This window comes from Chiloscyllium plagiosum, unplaced genomic scaffold, assembly GCF_037043375.1.
Source record: "Chiloscyllium plagiosum isolate Xiang-an unplaced genomic scaffold, Cpla_swu_hap1 HiC_scaffold_18, whole genome shotgun sequence".
NCBI lineage: Eukaryota > Metazoa > Chordata > Chondrichthyes > Orectolobiformes > Hemiscylliidae > Chiloscyllium > Chiloscyllium plagiosum.
The window spans coordinates 32692799-32715410 of NW_028270156.1; the positions used below are offsets into that span (position 1 = coordinate 32692799).

Here is a 22612-nt window from a genome sequence, read left to right on the forward strand (position 1 = left end):
CATCGGGAGCAACGGATACAGTAAATGATATTAGTGGATGTGCAGGTAAAACTTTGATGTGCTCCTTTAGGGCTTTGGATGGAGGTGAGGGAGGAGGTGTGGGCGCAGGTTTTACAGTTTCTGCGGTGGCAGGGGAAGGTGCCAGGATGGGAGGGTGGGTTGTAGGGGGGTGTGGACCTGACCAGGTAGTCACGGAGGGAACGGTCTTTGCGAAAGGCGGAAAGGGGTGGGGAGGGAAATATATCCCTGGTGGTGGGGTCTTTTTGGAGGTGGCGGAAATGTCGGCGGATGATTTGGTTTATGCGAAGGTTGGTAGGGTGGAAGGTGAGCACCAGGGGCATTCTGTCCTTGTTACGGTTGGAGGGGTGGGGTCTGAGGGCGGAGGTGCGCAATGTGAATGAGATGTGTTGGAGGGCATCTTTAACCACGTGGGAAGGGAAATTGCGGTCTCTAAAGAAGGAGGCCATCTGGTGTGTTCTGTGGTGGAACTGGTCCTCCTGGGAGCAGATACGGCGGAGGCGGAGGAATTGGGAATATGGGATGGCATTTTTGCAAGAGGTATGGTGTGGCTGTATCAACTTGCAGCTGGCCTCAGACTGTGGTAACTTACTTTAACTAAACCTAGTGGTGAGAAAGGGACAGGCCAACCCTAAAATAAACTTTGTATGTTTGCTTTTAATATTTTTGTGAAGGAGACTAGAATGAAGAGATACAGTTTAAAAGTAAGAGGTTTCCCTTATCAGGTCGAGATGAGAGTTGGTTTTTCTGAGGGTTGTTAATCTGCAAAATTCTCTTCCACAGAATGCGTGGAGGCGGAATGATTGAATACAGTGAAAGTGGAGTGCAACAGAATTCTGATAGATGAAGAAGTTGAGGGTTATGAGGGCTGGGGAGGAAGGCAGACTGTCCAATCAGCTGTGATGTTATTGAATAGTAAAGAAGTGAATGATCTATTCCTAATGCCAAATCCTATATTCCTATGATTATACCGTTTGTGATTCATAATGGGATGTGTTCGAAAATATTTATTTCCTTTTAATAATACATAATAGAAAAATAGGTTTGCTCGTTTGGTAGTTGTTGAGAGAGGTTGGAACACTTGTGAAATAGCCTGTTGTCCTGAACCATCATTGACATTGCAGACACAATGTTGCTGTCACAAAGTCTTTATTAATTTCACTCAGATCTCTTGTTTCCTGTGTGTACCCCACTGCCCTCCAAGGGCCAACTCTGTCGTGATCCCACACTCCGAAGTTTGGATCTCATCACCTGGGAGATGGAGCCAGATGGAGCTTTAGACCACTGTCCCTGCGTCAAGGGGCTGGTGTGCCAATCTGAAGGGTAAGAGGCTGTTCAACATGATTTGATTTTACAGTTTTTACAAAACGAATGGGCCTGACCTTTACTCCCTGAAAACCCAACCAGAGTAAAAGTCTTTCTGGATTTGTCTCCTGCTTTTGGAATGTATACGTGGGCATGTTTGACAATCGGGCACTGGCTGTAATCACACGACAGTATAATTACTGTCACCATTTACAACCTGCTAGTTTTTATCATAAGATCTTTTCTATCTCCATAGTAATAATGGACTGCAGTTGCTGGAAATAGAGTCACAGAGATGTACAGCATGGAAACAGACTCTTCGGTCCAACCTGTCCATGCCGACCAGATATCCCAACCCAATCTAGTCCCACCTGCCAGTACCCGGCCCATATTCCTCCAAACCCTTCCTATTCATATACCCATTGAAATGCCTCTTAAATGTTTCAATTGCATCATCTTCCACCACTTCCTCTGGCAGCTCATTCCATACACGTACCACCCTCTGTGTGAAAATGTTGCCCCTTAGGTCTCTTTTATATATTTCCCCTCTCACCCTAAACCTATGCCGTCTAGTTCTGGACTCCCCGACCCAGGGAAAAGACTTTGCCTATTTATCCTATCCATGCCCCTCATGATTTCGTAAACCTCTGTAAGGTCACCCCTCAGCTTCCGACTCTCCAGGGAAAACAGCCCCAGCCTGTTCAGCCTCTCCCTATAGCTCAGATCCTCCAACCCTGGCAACATCCTTGTAAATCTTTCTGAACCCTTTCAAGTTTCACAACATCTTTCCGATAGGAAGGAGACCAGAATTGCATGCAATATTCCAACAGTGGCCTAACCAATGTCCTGTACAGCCGCAACATGACCTCCCAACTCCTGTACTCAATACTCTGACCAATAAAGGAAAGCATACCAAATGCCTCCTTCACTATCCTATCTAGCTGTGACTATACTTTCAAGGAGCTATGAACCTTAGTCTCTTTGTTCAGCAACATTCCCTAGGACCTTACCATTAAGTGTATAAGTCCTGCTAAGATTTGCTTTCCCAAAATGCAGCACTTTGCATTTATCTGAATTAAACTCCATCTGCCACTTCTCAGCCCATTGGCCCATCTGGTCCAGATCCTGTTGTAATCTACGGTAACCCTCTTCGCTGCCCACTACACCTCCAATTTTGGTGTCATCTGCAAAATTACTAACTGTACCTCTTATGCTCATATCCAAATCATTTATGTAAATGACAAAAAATAGAGGACCCAGCACCGATTCTTGTGGCACTCCACTGGTCACAGGCCTCCAGTCTGAAAAACAACCCTGCACCACCTCCCTCTGTCTTCTACCTTTTGAGCCAGTTCTCTATCCAAATGGCTAGTTCTCCCTGTATTCCATGAGATCTAACCTTGCTACTCAGTCTCCCATGGGCAACCTTGTCGAACGCCTTACTGAAGTCCATATAGATCACATCTACTGCTCTGCCCTCATCAATCCTCTTTGTTACTTTCTCAAAAAACCCAATCAAGTTTGTGAAATTTGAAACAAAAACAGAGTGCTGATGAGATTCAGCAGATCTGGCAGCGAGTGTCGAGAGAAAACAGTTAACATTTCGCGTCGAGTGCAAATATCATTCTGATAAGGGGTCACTTGACTTGAAATGGCGGCTGTCCTTTCTCTCTGCAGGTCCTATCAGACCTGCTGAGTTTTCTATGCCTTTTTTAGGCTATAATTGAAAATCTTAATCCCCTCAGACTTTAAGTTGTGCGTGAACAAGTGTTGATGTTAGCCTGCTTGGGCTCAGTTAGTTTAGTTGGCTGGATGGCTGGTTTGTAATGCAGAGTGACACCAACAGCATGGGTACAATTCCTACACTGGCTGAGGTCACCAGCAAAGTCATGCTTTCTCACTCTCTCCCCTTGCTTGCGGTGTGGTGTCCCTGAGGTTAAATTCACCACCAGGTGACTCTGTCTGAGAGGGCAGCTGTATGGTCCCCTGGCAACTTTGGCAACTCTACTTGTCAAGAGGGAAAGAAAATAAATTAACATCCGCTTTGAAGTAAGAATAGAGTATCAGCTTGGCTTAGTGAGCCACCAGTCTGATCTGAGTTGGGGGTTCATAAATTCCAGTCCCACTGCAGTGTCCATTACACGTAAACCAGGCTGACATTCCCAGCACAGTACTGAGGGAATGCTGCACTGACAGTGGTACACAGGAACAGATGTAGGCTATTCAGCCCATCAAGCCTGCCCTGCCATTCAATATGATCATGGCTTATTGGACACTTCATTGCCTTTAATCCATCCCATCCACCTTACCAATACATCACAATTTATATCTTTCTCATTGAGCTTTGCATCATCTGCAAATTTGGCAGTATTACATTTTGTCGTCACCTCAAAATCTCAGATATTGTGAATAGCTGAGACGCAAGTACTGACTCTTTCAGTAGTCATCTTCATTGTGGAATTGTCAGACTCATTGATTCTGCCTGTTAACCAATCATTTGTCCATGCCAATGCATTGCCTCCTATCCTAGTGCTTTAATTATTCAACCATCCTCTTGTTGGGCATAGTCTTTATCAAAGGCCACTGAAAATTTACTTCTGCTACATCCATTGGCTTTCCTTTATCAATTTTGTTTTTAACATCTTGTCAAAGACAATTGCTCATTTGGAAATCCATACTCAATAAGCACATTCAGATAATTATCAACCAAGTGTCTATCCCATCCTTTCTAGCATTTTCCTTACTGATACAAGACTGTTCCCTTTTTCTCCCTCGTTTCCTCCTTTAGTGGGAATCTGCAGGAATCTTTCCAGATCTTAAAGAATTTTGGAAGACAATCACCAGTAAATTGACCATCTTTATAGTTACCTCCTTCAACACCCTGGGAGGTAGACCATCAGTTCCTGAGAATTTATCAATTCCATTAATATGGCCAATGCAATCTTCTTGTAAATGCTAATTTTCCTTAAACTCTTCACTCTCATCCCTCGGACCCTTGAATCTGTAGATCTGCAAGATTCCTTACAATTTTCTCAGTGAAAACAAACAACAAAGTAATTATTTAGCATGGATGTAGGTTTGCTCGCTGAGCTGGAAGGTTCATTTCCAGACGTTTCGTCACCCAACTAGATAACTTCTTCAGTGGGCCTCAGGCGAAGCACTGCTGATAAGTCCTGCTTTCTATTTGTGTGTGGGTTTCTTTGTGTTGGTGATGTCATTTCTGGCAGTGATGTCACTTCCTATTCTTTCTCAGCAGGTGGTAGATCGAGTTAGATCCCATCTACCACCCCTGAGGAAGAGAACGGGAAGTGACTTCACAGGATGACAAAACGTCTGGAAATGAACCTTCCAGCTCAGTGAGCAAGCATATATCCAGAAATTCAACCTGAGCTACAAATCTTATCAAACTCGCTAATTATTTAGCATCTCGGCTATTTCTCTATTCTCCGTTTATAAGTTCTCCTGACTCTGCCTGTGATGATCTTGCATTTGATTTAGCCAAATATTTGTCTTTTTACATACTGACAAGAACTTCTGTAGCCCAGCTTTGCTTTTTGCTTGATTACATTCATATCCAATTCTCCCTTTACCAGTTACTTGATCTTCCTGTGTAGCTTATGAACTTTCCAATCTTCAAACTATTATTAACTTTATTGGTCTTTTTTAATCTTATGGAATCTTGAAATTCATTTGTATGCCATGGTTCCATGACCGTTTTTCTTGTTTGCACTTTGCTGTAAATCATGTATTTTCCCAAGCCAATTTGGGCCTCATACTTTCATAATTTCCCTTTTTCAAATTTGACTCCCTTGCTTCAAAACAAACTCCCTCACTTCCAAACTTGGTGTAAAATTCTACCATATTATGGTCTCTCATCCCTAAAGTATTATTTATAACCAGAATTAGCCTTTTTTCATTACATATTGCTCGGTATGCAATAGCATATCCTGTATCTGGCTCCTCAACATACTGCTGTAAAAATATTTTTTAAATTTGAAGACCTGTCAAAGTCAGCCTCCATAGATTTAGTGGTCAATTGATTCATGTCATCTACATACAGATTAAAGTTACTCATGCATACTTTACATGCATGTTTTACATGCTATGTACTTTGCTCATCTGCTGAACTGTTGGAAGATCAGTATTGTTTCCCTCCCATCCAGTACTGTGATACAGGTCTCTTGTTCTCTGTTTCCATCCCACCAGTTCAATCTGCTATTTCTGCCATCTCCATCCAGTGTGATGCTGCCACCTCAAACCTCCTCTTCTGTCACCATTCCAAAGGGACCTGTCCCTCTGAGAGACCCGGGTCCACCCCAACACATCAACTCCCCCCACAACACCTTGCCACACACCTGCAGCCTGTCTAAAGTCTACACTTTAACTTTCTGTTCTCATAGTCCAAGGCTCCCAATAGATACAAAACAGGTATTTGCTTGTTTCTTTCAGTCTGGTTTACTGTATTCTGTATGTTGTGGAGAGCAGTACAATGGGTGATCTTATTCCATAGTGCTCAATCTGCAGCAAGGCCCTGACCTTCTGATTTCCTGACCCTTTAATTCCCCATCCTGCTCTCCTGTTCACACTTTTGTCTTTTCCAGTGAAGCTCTGCAACAAGCTTAAGGAACAGTACCTTCTCTGGACCGAATGTTGTGTTCAGAATTTTGCACCATGAACACTCTCTGTAATGTGCTGGTCTAAATCTTGTCTGTCTTTGCGCTGCCATTTTGATCCCACCATCCAGTTTGGAAGCTTGAATTCTGCTTTGTTTTTAAACAAATCTGAAATTGAAAAGCTGGTGGAAGTAGTGTTGGTGAAGCTGTTGGATTGTCTCTAACATCCGACTAGTTTAATAATGGGCTTTAAATAAAGAAACTTGCCATCCTCCCCTGACCTGGATCTGTTTATAAATCAAGTCCGATATCAATGTAGTTGACTGTTAACTGTCCTGTGAAGTGGTCTAGCAAGCCCCTCAGATATTGAATGTAAGGGCATTCATTCTGGCCTTACCAGTGCCTTGAATTAATTTTAAAAAGGACCATATAAAGCTTGCCTAATATAGACTCTGATTACAGTCAAAAGTCATTTTTAAAAAAAAATTCAAATTTCACTAAGTTTCATTCAAAAGTTTCACTGATAAAATATTGAATTCATTTAAAACTCTGACCACCACTTGTTGAGCAAGTTTCTCTGGATTGAAAATTTCAAAGCATTTGTCAACGAAAACTTATAAATTGAGCAACGTTGTGCATTTACAGAGCATCATTAACAGATAAATGGCTTACTGTTTGACAAAGATGACTTCTTAAAGTTCACTTATGGGATGTGGATGTCACTGGCAGGGCCAGTACTTATTGCCTATCCCTAGTTGGCCTTGAGAGGGTGCTAGTGAGCCGCTGCCTTGAACAGTTGCAGTCTGTGCGCTGTAGTTTGACCCACAATGCCCTTAAAAAGAGAATGCCAGGATTTTGACCTGGCCACACTGAAGGAACGGTGATATATTTCCAAGTCAGGATGGTAAGTTATTTGATAGGGAACTTCAAGTTGGTGGTGTTCACATGATGGTAATGGTTGTGGGTTTGGAAGGTGCTGAGGAAATTTTGGAGATTAATCTTGTTGATCAATTGGCACATCGTGTTTTTAGTTGTAATTGAAGTTTGTCATGAATGGCTACTGATTTATATAGTGGTTAGGTGGGTGTGCATGGAACTGACATATAGATCAGCTGTGATCTAACTGAACAAAGTAGACGACTTGAGGTGCTGAAGTGTCTCATTCTGTTTATGTCTTAAGGTGTGACCAATGTACTAGACTTTGTGCTGTGTATAAAATGAATTGACATGATGCCACCAGATTATAATTTGTTGAATTATATTTTTCTTATTCTTTCTGCCCCCCCCCCTCCCCCTTCCCTTAGTAACATCTTTTTGTCGGTGTGTAAGGAGTCTGACCTTGAGCAGGTCTCTGCAGACCTGTCTCAGTATATGGAAATGGAAGAGGCACCATTTCTTCAGCTTGTAGCCCTCGAAGGTCCTGGTGATGTGGAGAGCTACACCTACACAATACCAGATATGGAAGATGTGTGGGCTGTAGGGCTGGATTCAGTGACTGATCTTTATAACAAAGAGAACCCAGAGAAACATGATGATCCCGACACCATGTGAGATATTCCATTTGGAGAAAGTGCCAGTGTAAGAGGGCAGGATCTGGTTGAAACCGCTAACATTTCTTTATCGTCCAAATCAGGGCTATGACAATCCCTCAATCACCTCTCTGTGCATTAGGAAATGCAATAAGCAACTAGAGGCTTAATAGTAGGTTATTTTTACAATATGATGTGTAGATCTACTTGGCATTCTGTCCACAGATACCATTTACAGCTTGCTTTAGTGATGTAGACTGTAAATCTGTCACGGGCATGTTAATTTTCTGGGCTGGAGGATGTCGCACGGTTTACATATTTGGAGCATTGCAGAATACAAGTCATTTCCGTTGTGTGAGAACTGAACACTCCTCAAATCTGGTCTGCCCTCTCAAGTCAGTTTCACTTTTTTTGAAAAATATTCCTAAAAACAGCAAGAAACCATCAGGTTGTGGCTTTACCTCGCTAAAATATTTTCACAAATATGTAACTATTAATCAATAAAAAGACACCTTTTCAGTTGTGACATTGGATGATGTCTTGGTGTATTATTTGTAACAATACAGAGTTTACCAGTATGTCCCTGCCATTATTTTTGCACCACATGAGCATCCTTGCACCTTTCTATTCCATCAGCATATCCTTCTATTTGTTTTTCCCTGTGTATCTGCATTGTTGAAACATGTTGGTTTCTTAGGGGGCTGGACAGGATAAATGTGGAGAGGATGATTCCCCTCATGAGAGCGCCTAGAGCCAGAGGGCACAGTCTCAGAATAAAGGGGTACCAATGAGTTTCTTCTGAGGGTTGTGTCTTTGAAGCTCTTTGGCACAGATAGTCGTGGGGGCAGGGTCCTTGTGTGTATATAAGGCTGAGAGAGATCCTTGATCAGTAGGAGAATCAAAGGTTACAGGGAAGGCGCAGGAATGTGGTCTTCAGTAATGTCAGATCACTCGTGATCTTATTGTATTGTGGTGCATTCTGGAGGGGCTAAATGGCCTATTCCTGTTCCTATATCATGTGGTCTTATGATCTATTCAGCTCAACAACCCCACCCCTTCTGTTTACCTCAGATTTGAAAAAAATGCCTGTTTAAATTACCTTATTATAACATGCATCACCCCTTTATTTGTCAATCTGATCAAATTTGTGTGTGCAGTGAACTCAATCAAACGACGAGATTGATAAAAAATTTTGTGATTTTGACCAGCACGAAACTTGGTTTGTTTCCCAGGTTAATGTTTCACTGTTGTGAGTGCTAAACTCCGCAGGATAGGAGTTAATACATGGAACCATATTGTACGATCTGGAGTGAGACTTAACCTCTCACCTGTAACTCTTGAGCCTGTCAAATAAGATAACTAAACACAAGTTAAACCCCAATAGGAAAGAATCCCATAGATGACTTTGTTACTTCTACCGGAATGCAAACTTGAAATTCATCAATTCCTGAGATTTTGATGTACTCTCTTAGGTAATTGGGAGTTGTCAATGTGTGCACACGTTCTGTGGGAACCCCCTCTACCTCCTAGAATCAGGAGATCACTGGTTCAAGTCTCACTCCAGAATTGAATATATAATTGAGCTAACTGTCTCTTTGGACATAAAAGGATGGCTTGGAGAGTCAGTCATAGGTTTAGTCTGTTGATAGTGGAACTTTCCTTCAGTCCTACCCCAGAGACCGGAGTACGGTAAGCTAGGCTAAACTCCCAGTATCATATTGACGGAATGCTACTTTGCGGAAGGTGCGATCAGTCATCTAACTGATATCTAATGTTATAGGATCTCTTAAGAGCAGGTGGGGTTTTCCCTGTGGTCTGGTTCAATATTCATCCCACAATCAATGCAAATGACCAGTTCATGTTTTAATTAATATTATATGAAGAATCTTGCTGTGTTTCCACACTACAACAGCACTGGAGGGATGTCGATATATTTCCAAGTCAGGACGGTGAGTGGTTTCAAGGAGAACTTGCAGGTGATAGTGTTCTCATGTATCTGTTGTTGTTGCCCTTCTAGATGGGGTCATTGGTATGGAAAGTGTCTTGGTGAATTTCTGCAGTGCACCTTGTAGATGGTACATACTTCGGTTGTCAGTGGTGGAGGGAGTGAGTGTTTGAGGATGTTTTACCAATCGAGTGGGCTGCTTTGTCCTAGATGGTGCTAAGCTTGTGTTGATGGAGCTGCACCTATCCAGGCAAGTGGGGAGTATTCCATCACACTCCTGACTTGTCAGTGATGGGCAAGCTTTAGGAGATCAGGAGGTGAGATGGAAAGACTGATTTGGTTTGGTTGCCTTTTCTTGTAACATGTTCAACAAAAGCTTGGGTAACATTTACTTTCCTATTGCTTGCTTTCATAGTCAAATGCCCAATTTGTGCTCAAGGACTCTCAACCCTCTGAAAATCAGTCTTACTAAAATCAACCTTGCATTCTTCAAAAATATTCTGCTTTTCCATCCATCCATCCAAACTGTAATTCAACATTTCCTCATTATATTCTATCACAATGTTCAATCACTTTATACATCTTTCCAGTTAGTTTTGTATTGTCACCTCACCTGAATCATTTAGGTTCAATACTACGTAGACATGTTTGAGAAGAAATTTGGTTAGAAATGTTAAGAGTCATGAAGGGTCTCAAAAGTTCTACATCCTCGCCACTGTCCTTGTCATCAGTGATCATCTGGGCCTACTCTCTAATGGAACAAGATATGCTTCCAGTGTATTTCTTGCAAATCAAGATCAATATCCAACAGCTGAACTTCACTCCCTATCTTGCTTACAATTAGCTCAGTTGGCTGGACAACTGATCTGCAATGCACAATGACCCCAACAGTGTACATTCAAATCCTGCAGAGGCTGAGATCCCCATGAAGAACACTCATCCTCAATCCCTCCCCTTGTGAGGCAACCCTCAGGTTTAACCAACAGTTGTCTCTCTCTGATGAAAGCAGCCCTATTTCTGGTAAGTTTATGGCGACATTGAATTATTTCAGGAAGTGTGGGAATCAGGTGTTTAACAACTGTTTTCCTCTTTCCTATGTCACCAACCCATTGTCTGATCCCACTGGTACAGATCCCATCCTGATATGCCCTGCAACAAAATGAGGTGCTAAACAGAAATGATACTCTGCATGTTTTGCATTAAAACATGTTTTTCCCTTGCTCTAAGGATGTAATCAAAGAGGTTGTTACTGGGTAATAAAACTATGCAGTGCAAACTGAGATGATTTCACCCATAATGTTGCTGCTAACTCTTTGCAAGAGATTTCCAATTTGCCTACTTGCTTTAGTCTCCTCAAAAGTTTTCCTTTTCAATTATTTTTTCAGTTCAGAATGGTTATTTCTGAATTTTTTTTAAACTGATATGCCAGATATTGTCGTGCTGCATAAGGACTGTTTCTTCATCCTTCTCCAGGTTTTGTATGGCAATTAGCTTAAAGATATATTACCATCTTTCCATTGGAACCAATTTCTCCTTGCTTAATTATAACTTATTTTTGAATGCATCAAATAAATCCCTTTAAATTTCCTGTTTATGTTGGAAAGTTATAGTACAGGAAGTGACCATCACAACAGCAACTTATCTGAAGCCCACTTTCAAACGTGAGGTATTGTAGTAGGCAGGGCTACAGACCTAAAGTGCATCATTGAAGATTTGATGAATCCCTAAATTGCAAAAACAGACCATTTATCCTGTCGATTCTGCACCAATGTGCCAAAGAATATGCTACCCCTAACCCCATAATCCATTTACCATGGCCAATTCAACTAACCTGCACACCTTTGGACTGTGGGTATTAACCAGAGCACCCAAAGGAAAACAACACAGACAGCAGAAGAACATGCAAACTCCACAAAGATAGGCACCCAAGGTAGAATCAAAGTCAGGTCCTGACACTGAGGCATCACTGATCCTAGTATTTTTAAACATGAGGATTTTTACTTTACCACCCTTTCAAGCAGTAAGTTCTGGTCCTCAACTTTCATACAAACAAGGAACAGCCATTCAGCCCTTCAAGTCTGCTCTGCTGTTCATTAAGATCAAGGCTGATCAGATTTAACCTCACCTTTACGTTTCTGCTTATTTCAACTAAATCACCTCGGACTCTTCTCCACTCCAGAATGTAGCCTTTCCTCATAGAATCCACTTATTACTAGTATTATTCTAGTAAACCTTCTCTGAATTGTATACAATATATTAACATCCTTCTCTAAGTATGAAGACCCATCCGATACACTCCTGCATAGGAGGTCACCCATTCCTTTTATAATTAAAATATAACCTTCCTAATTTGTATTTAATTCCCCTTACAATAATCTGTGAGCTTTCCTGATTACTTCCTCTAACGGCACACTAACCCTCTGGGATTCAAGCATCATGATCCTGAGAGCTCTGCTTCATTTTATTCTGCCAAAATGGACAATATCACACTTAGAACATTACAGCGCAGTACAGGTCCTTTGGCCCTCGATGTGACTTTGCAACACTGTACTCCATTTGGCAGATATTTGCCCACTGACAACCTTCGTAGCTCCTTATGTCCTCAACTCAATTTCCCACTTTGTCTAATTGCTCATTCATCCCAGTCCGCACTCTTATCCAAACAAGCTGAGAGAACATAAAACCTACTGGATACTTTTGACACCCCTACCCTGCCTCACTTGCAGTCGCTCCCTTCTGTCCCTGACCACATCAAACCACCCTAAGAGCTCTGACTGCTTCTTGATAAGAATAATCCAAGTAACCTTTCCCCTCCTTGATGCATCAGTATCTGTAGTTCAACCTCCAACTTATAAACTCTTGAGATGAAGCTGCTTGAACTGCACTTAATACGTAGTTGTGTGCACCTTGGATCACAGTAGTATCCTTCAGCTCCCCCATACTGCAGCTTTGACACAACACCTGGACTGCCATTCTTAATGTGTGAATTTTTAGTTACATTCTTCAACTTGTTGCTTTCTATGTATAATACGTATTAACTTTACCACTAATATGTATGCTATGCTAAAAGTTGAGAAAATAAGCATCAATTAACAGACTCATTTCTGATAAAGTGTCTGAAGCAAGTATTGAATTGATATTCGGTTTAATGTTCCTGCCTTCAAATCCTCCCTTTCCAATAAGAGTCAATGGACTTTGTGTTGTTTCTTTCAACAACAACTGACTGCAGACCAGTCTGCCTCATTGCAATGCTGATTGTAGGCCACTGCTTCGATACAATAGCGACAGCTGACCACTTTTCCCAGCCTGCCTCGCAGAGCGTTTCAGGGAACATCTCCAGGACACCCACACCAATCAACCCCACTGCCTCGTAGCCCAACATTTCAACTCCCCCTCCTACTCTGCCGAGGACATTCAGGCCCTGGGCCTCCTCCACTGCCGCTCCCTCACCACCCGACACCTGGGCAAAGAACACCTCATCTTCGTCTTCGGAACACTTCAACCCCAGGACATCAATGTGGACTTTACCAGTTTCCTCATTTCCCCTCACCCCATCTTACCCCAGTTCCAACATTCCAGCTCAGCACCATCCTCATGACCTGTCCTACCTGCCAATCTTCCTTCCCACCTATCCGCTTCACCCTCCTCTCTGACCTATCACCTTCATCCCCACCCCCATCCACCTATTGTACTCTTTGCTACCCAGCCCCCCCTCTATTTATATCTCCATCCTGGAGGCTCCCTGCCTCCATTCCTGATGAAGGGTTTTTGCCCAAAACGTCAATTTTCCTTCTCCTCGGATGCTGCCTGACCCACTATGCTTTTCCAGCACCACTCTAATCTAAACTCACTATGATGGTGCCTGCTGGCTATTTTTCCCAGTGAAGAAATTTCTGAGCTCCCTTCTAATCCTCCTGCCAATTACTTTAAATCCGTGTCTTGGCTAATAAACATGACATACCTTCTCTGCTCTCAGGAGAACAGAAGTCTCTCACTCACCCCTAGTGCCATTAAGTTAATTTCCTCTGAATTCTCACTAGGGTCGTGATTTCCTCCTTAAAATATATTGCCCAGAATTAAAGACAAGGCCTGACTAGTGTTTTATAAAAAGTGATTTAATGCATCACTTTTTATTCAAGTTGTAATTACTTGGTGCATTTACAATTATGTGGTAAGATGCTTGGTGTTGCAGTTACAAAATCCCAAACTCTGTTCAAAGTCCAATACTTACTCGTATTAGAGTAATGATTATAGAGACTTTTTCACAACATCCAAATACTAGCAAACGAATAACCTCTCAGTAAAAGGCAGTTCAAAGTTGCCTACATAAAATGTAAACCTCAGAATCCAAATAGAATGAATAAATGTTTTATTGGCATGTTACTCAATTGTGAACAGCATTGGCCATGAAAAAATACTTTAACCAAAAAGAAAATTGTCTCATTAAAAATTGAGACCACTTGGGAAATCAGAGGAGGGAGAAATGGCGATGGAGATTATGCAGCAGTTAAAGTTTCCAATTCCTAATGCTCTTCAGTTAAGTGTGTAAAGTGAATCTAGCCATGAAACAAGCTCATCATCCTAAGTGTTTTCTTTTGAATTGTTGAAAATAAATTCACACTTCAGATGAACTACCTCTTAAGTCAATTAAATACAGCAGAAAATTAAAATCATTCCTTGCTTCTTCATGGAACAAGATTCACAAAATAATTAATCTTTGATACAGGATCACAAATTATATTACACATAATTAGAAATTAGGTGCCTCTAAGGTTGGTAAAAAACAGTTTGAGCAAAGGCATGAAAATTATTAATACCCAAATACCAACTGAACAGATGAGAAAGAAAGAAAGCACCTAAAAACGCAACAGTTCAAGTAGCCCTCTAATACTATACCTTGTGTGCAGCATTTGCATGGTGTACGTACATGAAATGTGTACCTGGACATGTGGTGTACATGTTTTGTTTGCATGTGGCTTGTGTCATGTCTGCCATGTCCACATGTGCATCCACATACTCCTAGATGCCAGAGGCATCTTCAGCCAAGATTCAGTTAACTTATGTCAATCTGCAGTTTATGTCGATGCCTGTACATTCACAGAAACAATACAAGGGCTGGAACCTCAAAATCTACAACCTGGGAGACAAAAGTAAACCCATCATAGTCACTACAAACAAAATGAGTGAGTGCAGATTTATAAAACCCACGCATAGAATTCCAGGCCAGGTAAAAGTTGCCGATAATATTTGTTCATTCGATTTATAATGAAGAATCACCTCTTTCTACACTGCTGATGGTACTCCATCGCCATTAATCAACCATCAATACCTCCCTTCCCTAACCCATATAGAATATGTATTTTTAAAAATTTATAACGTAGGTGCACACTTATGAATAAAATAAATGACAAATTCTGAGGACTGTGCACAGCTTTTATTCAGCTACAAAATCCTCTTTAGGCAGAGGGGTCTAGTATTTCCAGCGAATATGTGCAGAGTCCACATTATCTTCAATCATTTTAACCCCATTTTTTTGCACTTCCCTTTTAACTTTACAGTACAATAGACTATAGTGCACGACATGATTCAAAGTCAGACAGTGATCCCCAACGGGGCACTGGGCTTCTGATTGGTGGCCAATCAGTGCTGGTGTCATTAGGTACACCTAATGATAAATGGGACAGCCACAGGAGTTCTACACAGCAGTGGTGAATCAGATTTCGGTTCCAGGGATGACCTGACCAGGGAGGGCCAAGTCTCAGTCTTGGCTTGAGTCTTTGCTGGGGCCGCCATCCAGATAGATCTTCAGTGCTTTCTCTTTGCGAGGTGAGTAATTCACCCGGTGGCCTGATTTTTGAAGCCGGCTGCTTTCTTTCTTCAGTAGCCCGTTGCGTTGCTCTTCAGTCATCTCCATCTGAGCCTCTGACTTGTCCCTGCAAAGGAGTGCAGAAAAGCTAACTAGAAAGCTGCCAGGAATACACTTTTATTTAGAACGATGCACCTTGAGCTTCTTGGTTAAAAGTAAGGCATACGTCAGGATGATATCCTGACATAGTTTTGCCTACTGCAATGAAATTGCCTTTTAAAAGTAATACATTAAAACATTTATAGCAGGTCTGTTTCTACATAGCTGAAGCCAAACACAACATTTGATCTGGTATTAATATAATGAACAATTAAACCTAAACCAGATAAAGCAACTTCACGGTGGCTCAGTGGTTAGACCGCTGCCTCACAGCACCAGAGACTCTGGTTCAATTCCTGCCTCAGGCAAGTGTCTGTGTGGTGTTTGCACATTCTCCCAGTGTCTGCGTGGGTTTCTTCCGGGTGCTCCGGTTTCCTCCCACAGTCCAAAGATGTGCCGGTCAGGTGAACTGGCCATTCGAAATTGCCCATAGTGTTAGGTGCTTTAGTCAGAGGGAAATGGGTCTGGGTGGGTTACTCTTTGGAGAGTCAGTGTGGACTTGTTGGGCCAAAGGGCCTGTAGGGAATCTAATCTAATCTAATCTCAAAACCTTCTATGGAGATTCTCCAATACATTCCAATTCAAATTCAAAGGAAGCTGTGAGTTGAAGTCCCACTCCTAAATCATGAGTACAAAAATCCAGGGCGTCATTCCTGTGCAGTCCAGAGCGAGCGTTGAAACATTGGAAATGTCATTTGGATACATTAAACTGAGACATTGTTTTCCCTCTCAGGTGGATGTAAAAGATCCCACAGTATCATGCCAAAGCAAAGCAGGAAGTTCTCGATGTCACTGAAACTGACTGCTTGGTCTTTATTATATTGCTGTTTGAGAAGGACTTGCTAAGTGCAAATTGTTTGCTGCATTTTCAACATTGTAACCGGTGACATTTCAAAAGTTCTTAAAAGTGTTTTAAGACATTGAGATTGCAAACTCTCTATACAGAAGCAAGTCTTGTGTACTTCCAGATAAGGACTATTCCAACAGATTAGTTATAACTGCACTGCAGTTACTAAAATAAGATGTTATAATGCCCTGCTCAGTTTAGTGAACCCATTTACCTGTAAAAGATGACTGCTCCATCATCACAGATATAAAGTGGCCAAACATTCAGAGTTGAGACTTTAGGATTCCAGTCTAAGTCCTGGTGAATTTCCAGTACTGAAATATCACATGGGAATGTTCCCCGGCCCTGCACAATACATAATATGAAGTGCTGTTAATAAATGATCAGTGATGTGCATTTAAGCTCCCTTAATGCTAATAAAAGTAATTAAATTAAACCACTGAATCACAAAAGTGCTATTTCTGGAAGAAGCATACTATTGCAGAAGACTAGGGTTTGGGAAGTGAGGGACATAAAATAGGGGAAAAGGGAGGGGAAGTATTTACTAAAGATTTGTGTCTCACTTTTCCACAAAAAAGCAACATGTCAACACCTCTTGTATGACTTTGCAGAGTGGAATAACTCAAGAGATTACAGATCGATCTACTAGTGCATTAAAATATGATACAGTGTAAGAATGAGAGAGAAGAGTGGAAAGAGGATCAAGCCAGCAAAGACCTGTTGGCTGTATGCCTGTTTCCACACTTTTAATTGTAGAATGTCATGTTGTTTTTATTGTGTTCAGACAAACTGAATGATTACTTTGAGCCATTCTTTTTAAACTACTCACCTTAGCAAATTCTATGCTATCAATGGGAATTTCACTGATTGCATGTAACTGTTAAACAAAAAATACAAAAGATCAGACAAAAAGTTCTTACCATATGCATGATTACTACAAAACATTTATCCCACAACTGGCCTGATCAACTTTCAATGTGATTATCTTTGCCAACTGGGCATCATATTTAAATGCCAAACCAGTATCAGTTGTCATCATCACTTGAAAAGCAATAGTTGTTAAACGGTACAGTTGCAACCTGAAACTTTTTTTTCCTCTTTTAGTAATTTGGACCTATAATTTGCCTGATTACTTTGGAGCAGCAGTGGCCATAATTGACAGCTCAAAGTGAACATCAATTCCAGAATCTCTCAATTTCACGTGTTATGGACTAGGCCAGACCACTCAAAACATTCTTTAGTAGGCAGCCCAGAACATATCTTTGCAATTTGTTTCAGTAAGCGTACAGTGAAAATTACCCAGATTAAGTTAGCGAGGTTGACTACCAGGTTTAAAACAGACAAAACATTTATTCACAATATGAAACACTAAGAACAGAATAAAGAATGCCTACAGAACTCAGTCTATCCAAACTAGACTTCAGTATGTTGTTCTGAATATGTACAACAGTCCCAATAAGCAAACTCTCTTTAAAACACAAAAAAGGATCACATGCTTACCGGTTGATGTTAGAAGGGCAGAAGAGTGTGTTTCCACACAGCTCACCGTTAAATTCCCAACCAGTTCTGGACTGAACTAAACTGCTCAGCTCAGCTGGAGAGCTGACCACTCCCTTTTCTTTATAAGGTCACTTCTAAAACATGACCACTTTGGCCTGAAGTCTCATCTGTTTACATATAAACAAAAAGGCCTCTCAATGCCCTTTAATCACTGTACCAAACCAGACTGATTGGAGCCCGGCCTGGTTTATTACCCTCCTGAAAAACATCAAGGACAGAGTATCCTTGAGCCAAGGAACAGCTTTTAGACAAAAAAGGGACTGGCTTTGTGACACGCACCTCAGATGTCAATCATCTAGCTCTGTGCACTCAATGCAGATCTCTTAAGTACCCCACTTAATTCAATTTCCCTATACTTTCTACATTTGGTTCAACATGTCTGTGCTGGCTCTTAGAAATAGCAATCGATTTTAAAATTTTAACTTTTTGAAATAGTCATCATTTTCTTTTTAAGAGTAGTTCAATAACTTCCTCGAATTGCAATTTTACTTTGTCTTCACATTTCTTTTTGGAGAATGACAAAACATTGTCTTAATGTCAGTGAAGGTTTAAATTATGCAAACTTATGGAAATCTTAGCACTCATTTGCCTAAGCCTTGATCTTTCCTAACTTTCATGTAACTATATCCAATCCATTTCCCTCATCGCCCATATCTATTATCACCATAAGTAATGGTACTAGATTTGTCAAGCACCTTTGAAATTCATGTTAGCTTAACTATGTTTTCCTTATCTGGACATACAAGGTGACATATGTAGCAAATTTTAATCTGTAAAATCTTTCTTACCATGGATGCTAAAATGGCTAAAAGCCATCAAAATGACCACTTTGTAAATGCAGTCATTACATTGGCCACTCCCCTGTCCTTTATCCCACACCCACGCTCAATGCAGCTCTACGGCCTCTATTTTTCTCTCCTTATTTTGTCACTTATAAAAATATTGTTGAAATAAACTCAGGACAAATGTAGAGATTCAATGGACTTGCCTTCATGTATGAAAGCAAAAGTATCTATGAGCTTTGATATTGTTTTGCTATGTTAGAGGGAGTTGTTACATTTATCCCTACTCCAATATCAAGTTCTGATTGTCATAACCAAGATTTATAACCTTCTGCACCAATTAATTTATTAAATATTTATTTATGGGATGAGGGTGTTGCTGTCTCAGCCAGTTTTTGCCATCCCTAAGGATGAAAGTTTCCTTTCCTATAAAAGGACATTAGGCTTACCTTAAAGGTAAACTTCATTCATTGTATACTTCATTCAGCAATTTGCACAATGTAAGAATGAAACAATATATGGCATAATTTGGTAGGAACATGAACTGAAAATGAAGCTTGGTGAGGGACAATCTTTAGCCAATGAGAATAAAGGAGTGAGAAAGAAACAGGAATGACAGGATTAATTAGGGTCAAATCAGATCAAGAAAAAGTAGTAAGAGGAGGAAAAAAAACAATTAGATTGACAGACTAAAAAGAGACAAAGGGGGAAGTAAAACAAGTTGTAAAATCTTTTAAATCTCTATTAACTATCTGATGGAAATGAGATTGATCAGTTAAATTATCTTTGTAGGCCAGAGGATAATTAGCATTGCTTTAACAAGAACATCATGGAATTAAAATGTTACTTGCACTGTTAATCAGAAGCACTAATTTTCTGCAGCATGTTTAATGGGGATTTAAATTGATAATTGAGCAAGTTCCATTTGTGTAAACTTAATAGAGGAGTGGTGTAAATCAGCCAGTTAGCTCTGAGGATTTGCAACATGTGGCATATCGCTTGACCATCTAAACACACTGATCAACCTACAAATTAAAAACAGCATGCATCATTAACTGCTATTCTTCAAACAAGATTTGGCTCATTATCAAAGGAGCTCTGCAGTTGGAAAATATCTGAGTGTCTAATGAAACATCTCATCAGATTTCTTTTGTTAAGTGACAAACCTTCTCTTTCAGCTCCTCAACACTACTGCTCTCCAAGACAATTTCTTGAAAGGGGTCCAGCTTCATGCAGGACGGCCTCCACCGTCTGGTCAAAACTGCCAACTGTGACAGGGACTTCATCTTCTCAGGCTCTGAGGGTTAGACCAAAAGAACATAACAGAATTTCCAACAGCACTTGTTTATCACTCTTCAGTGCATCTTCTTTCCACTGCACTCTTATTCACCATTGGATCACTGTGAGTGTATTATATTCTAAGAGAAACAATGTCGCTACTCTCCAAGTTTAATACATCATCTTCCAGCCCGACAATTCACTGAGGAAGATACAAAAAGCAAATTAGTAGAAACATAGGCACCTCCAAGCCTATAGATTATTTATCCTGGCCAAGTTATACAGCACCATTCCTTCACCCTATCAAAAATAAAAAATTCCCTCCCTACCACCACTATCTGAGCACTATTTGTACAAGCATAGCAGTGTTTTAAGAAGGCAACCTACTTCCACTTCCCCAAGAGTCAATGAGAGACAGAACAACTTTCTTTTCCCCAAGTCAGATAAAAAATTATCCAAGTCAAAAAAATCAAATATTAGTAAGTAGTCAAAGCATTTTGGACTGAAATTAGCAGAAATTTCTTCACACTGAAAATATTTACAATTCATTCACTAGGTTATATAGAATCCCTACAGTGTGGAAACAGTCCCTTTGGCCCAAGTCCATACCGACCCTCCGAAGAGTAACCCACCCAGACCCATTCCCCTAGATTTACCCGAGACTAATACACCTAACCTACACATCCCTGAACACTATGTGCAATTTAATATAGCCAATTTACCTAACCTGCACATCTTTGGATTGTGGGAGGAAAACGGAGCACCCAGAGGAAACCCACGCAGACACGGATGCACAGTTATGGATCACATTCACTGCATATATCAAAGTTTGGGAAAGACCTCCCCGGGAATCACATTTCACATGGCATGTATGGAATTGAGACTAACAAGATCAATCATATCATAGAATCATAGAAGCCCTACAGCGTGGAAACAGGTTACCTGGCCCAACAAGCCCACACCAACTCTCCAAAGAGTAGCCCACCCAGACCCATTTCCCCTACCCTATTGCTCTACATTTCCCCTGACTAATGCACCTAACCTACACATCCCTGAACACTATGGGCATTTTAGCATGGTTAATTCACCTAACCTGCATATCTTTTTGTGGGATATAGGTAAAGTAGTGTTACTTCTGCAATCATAATTATTTATGCAAGGTAAATGCACTCACACCAGTGTATAATTGTTTCAACCAAGAGCTGAGTCAACAAGAATGAAAACTATGTGGAGGAAATGTATAATTGTTTTTGTATTAGCTAAAATGTGCATACAAGAATGAAACGTGCCTGCAAACAATGATAGACAAATAGATAAGGTGCTGTGAGGATGTAGATTAAGCCAGATATGCTTGTACAAGCAGTAGTTATAAGCATCTGTTTCCCACTTTTGCAAAAACACAAAAACAAACCCCAATTAAAAGGTCATAGGGATCAATATGGTTGGGGAAAGGGAGGAAATGGCACAGGTGGAGGAAGTAGATAATCGTGAAGAAGGATATACCTAACAATGGGCCACAGCAGGATGTGGTGAAATGGCCGAGTAAAACTTGTACTTTGTTATGCACAAGACCGGATAAGACAAGAGATAAACAATAGTAATGGGCACCGGGTTGGGAGTAGTGACTCCTATATAAGATATGTACTTGCTAAACTCTGGGTGCCTTCAGGCACCACGCTTGCAAGCGTATAATAAACATACTGATTGCTTCTGATCTTGTCTCGGACTGAAATTATTGAAGTGAGTGAGCTTTGTTTCTCACATTTTGGACAGTGGGAGGAAACCCTCACAGACATGGGAGAATATGCAAACTTCACACACACAGTCGCCTGAGGCTGGAATCGAACCCAGGTCCCTGGCACAGTGAGGCAGCAGTGCTAACCACTGAGCCACTGTTCTGCCCACATGATCATACTGAACAAGGAAGTAGACTCAATTGGGCATATGATGGCTCTCATCACCCTTACATGAAGTATCTCCCTAACGATACTTCAGGAGCATCTTCACCATAATGACTACAGCAGTTCAAGGTGATTCACAGCTAACTTGGGTGGAATATAAAAGGCAGTAAACATACGCATCTCCAAAATGAATTGAGATTAAAAAGATCCCATTATGTAATGCACAGATGCTATCAATTACTTCTTCACCTGAAGGTTACACTGAGGTTTGAGCACAGCGACAAGCAAAACAAGCAACATTTGCAATGTCAACACAGAGAGATGAAATTAAAAACCAAAGTAATTCAAACCCAGACCAGATGTGAAGCACAGACAAAACTAAGTGTCTAAAAATGCAGAACATTAATTATAACTGCCCATAAAATTAAATAGGCCAATGGCCTGCAGAAATAGAGCAGCACAATGGCTCAGTGGTTAGCATTGCTGCCTCACAACACCAGGGACCTGGGTTCAATTCTAGCCTCAGGCGACTGTCTGCGTGGAGTTTGCACATTCTCCCTGTCTGCATGAGTTACCTCCGGGTGCTCTGGTTTCCTCACACAATCCAAAGATGTGCAGGTTAGGTGAATTGGCCATTCTAAATTGCCCATAGTGTTCTGGGATGTGAAGGTTAGGTGCATTAGTCGGGGACAAATATAGAGTAGGGGAATGTGTCTGGGTGGGTTACTCTTCAAAAGGGTCACTGTGGACTTGTTGGGCCAAAGGGCCTGTTTCTACACTGTAGGGATTCTAATTCTAATTACAAATTTCTTTGCAAGGTAACCCTGATCACCAACACCCCTGTTCATGTCAACCTGAGGAGGTCAGGT

The 22612-nt window shown here is 41.0% G+C and overlaps 2 protein-coding genes across 5 annotated transcripts in view; one reads left to right on the top strand and one right to left on the bottom strand.

Moving 5' to 3' along the window:
• The window catches only part of dkk3b (dickkopf WNT signaling pathway inhibitor 3b), a 38712-nt gene extending 30716 nt beyond the window's left edge, over positions 1-7996 (top strand). Inside the window, exons 5-6 of the mRNA XM_043705671.2 lie at positions 1185-1341; positions 7241-7996. Of these exons, the coding sequence (XP_043561606.2) occupies positions 1185-1341; positions 7241-7487 (404 nt within the window). The 3' untranslated portion in view covers positions 7488-7996. The remainder of the gene's footprint in view (positions 1-1184; positions 1342-7240) is intronic.
• Positions 7997-14829: 6833 nt separating this feature from the next.
• usp47 (ubiquitin specific peptidase 47) overlaps positions 14830-22612 on the bottom strand; it is a 182994-nt gene continuing 175211 nt past the window's right edge. For all 4 annotated transcript variants that reach the window (XM_043705674.2, XM_043705672.2, XM_043705673.2 and 1 more), the window contains 4 exons: positions 19731-19861; positions 17052-17099; positions 16437-16567; positions 14830-15343 (listed from right to left, as the gene is read on the bottom strand). In XM_043705674.2, coding sequence (XP_043561609.1) covers positions 15169-15343; positions 16437-16567; positions 17052-17099; positions 19731-19861 — 485 coding nt within the window. In that variant the 3' untranslated portion in view covers positions 14830-15168. The remainder of the gene's footprint in view (positions 15344-16436; positions 16568-17051; positions 17100-19730; positions 19862-22612) is intronic.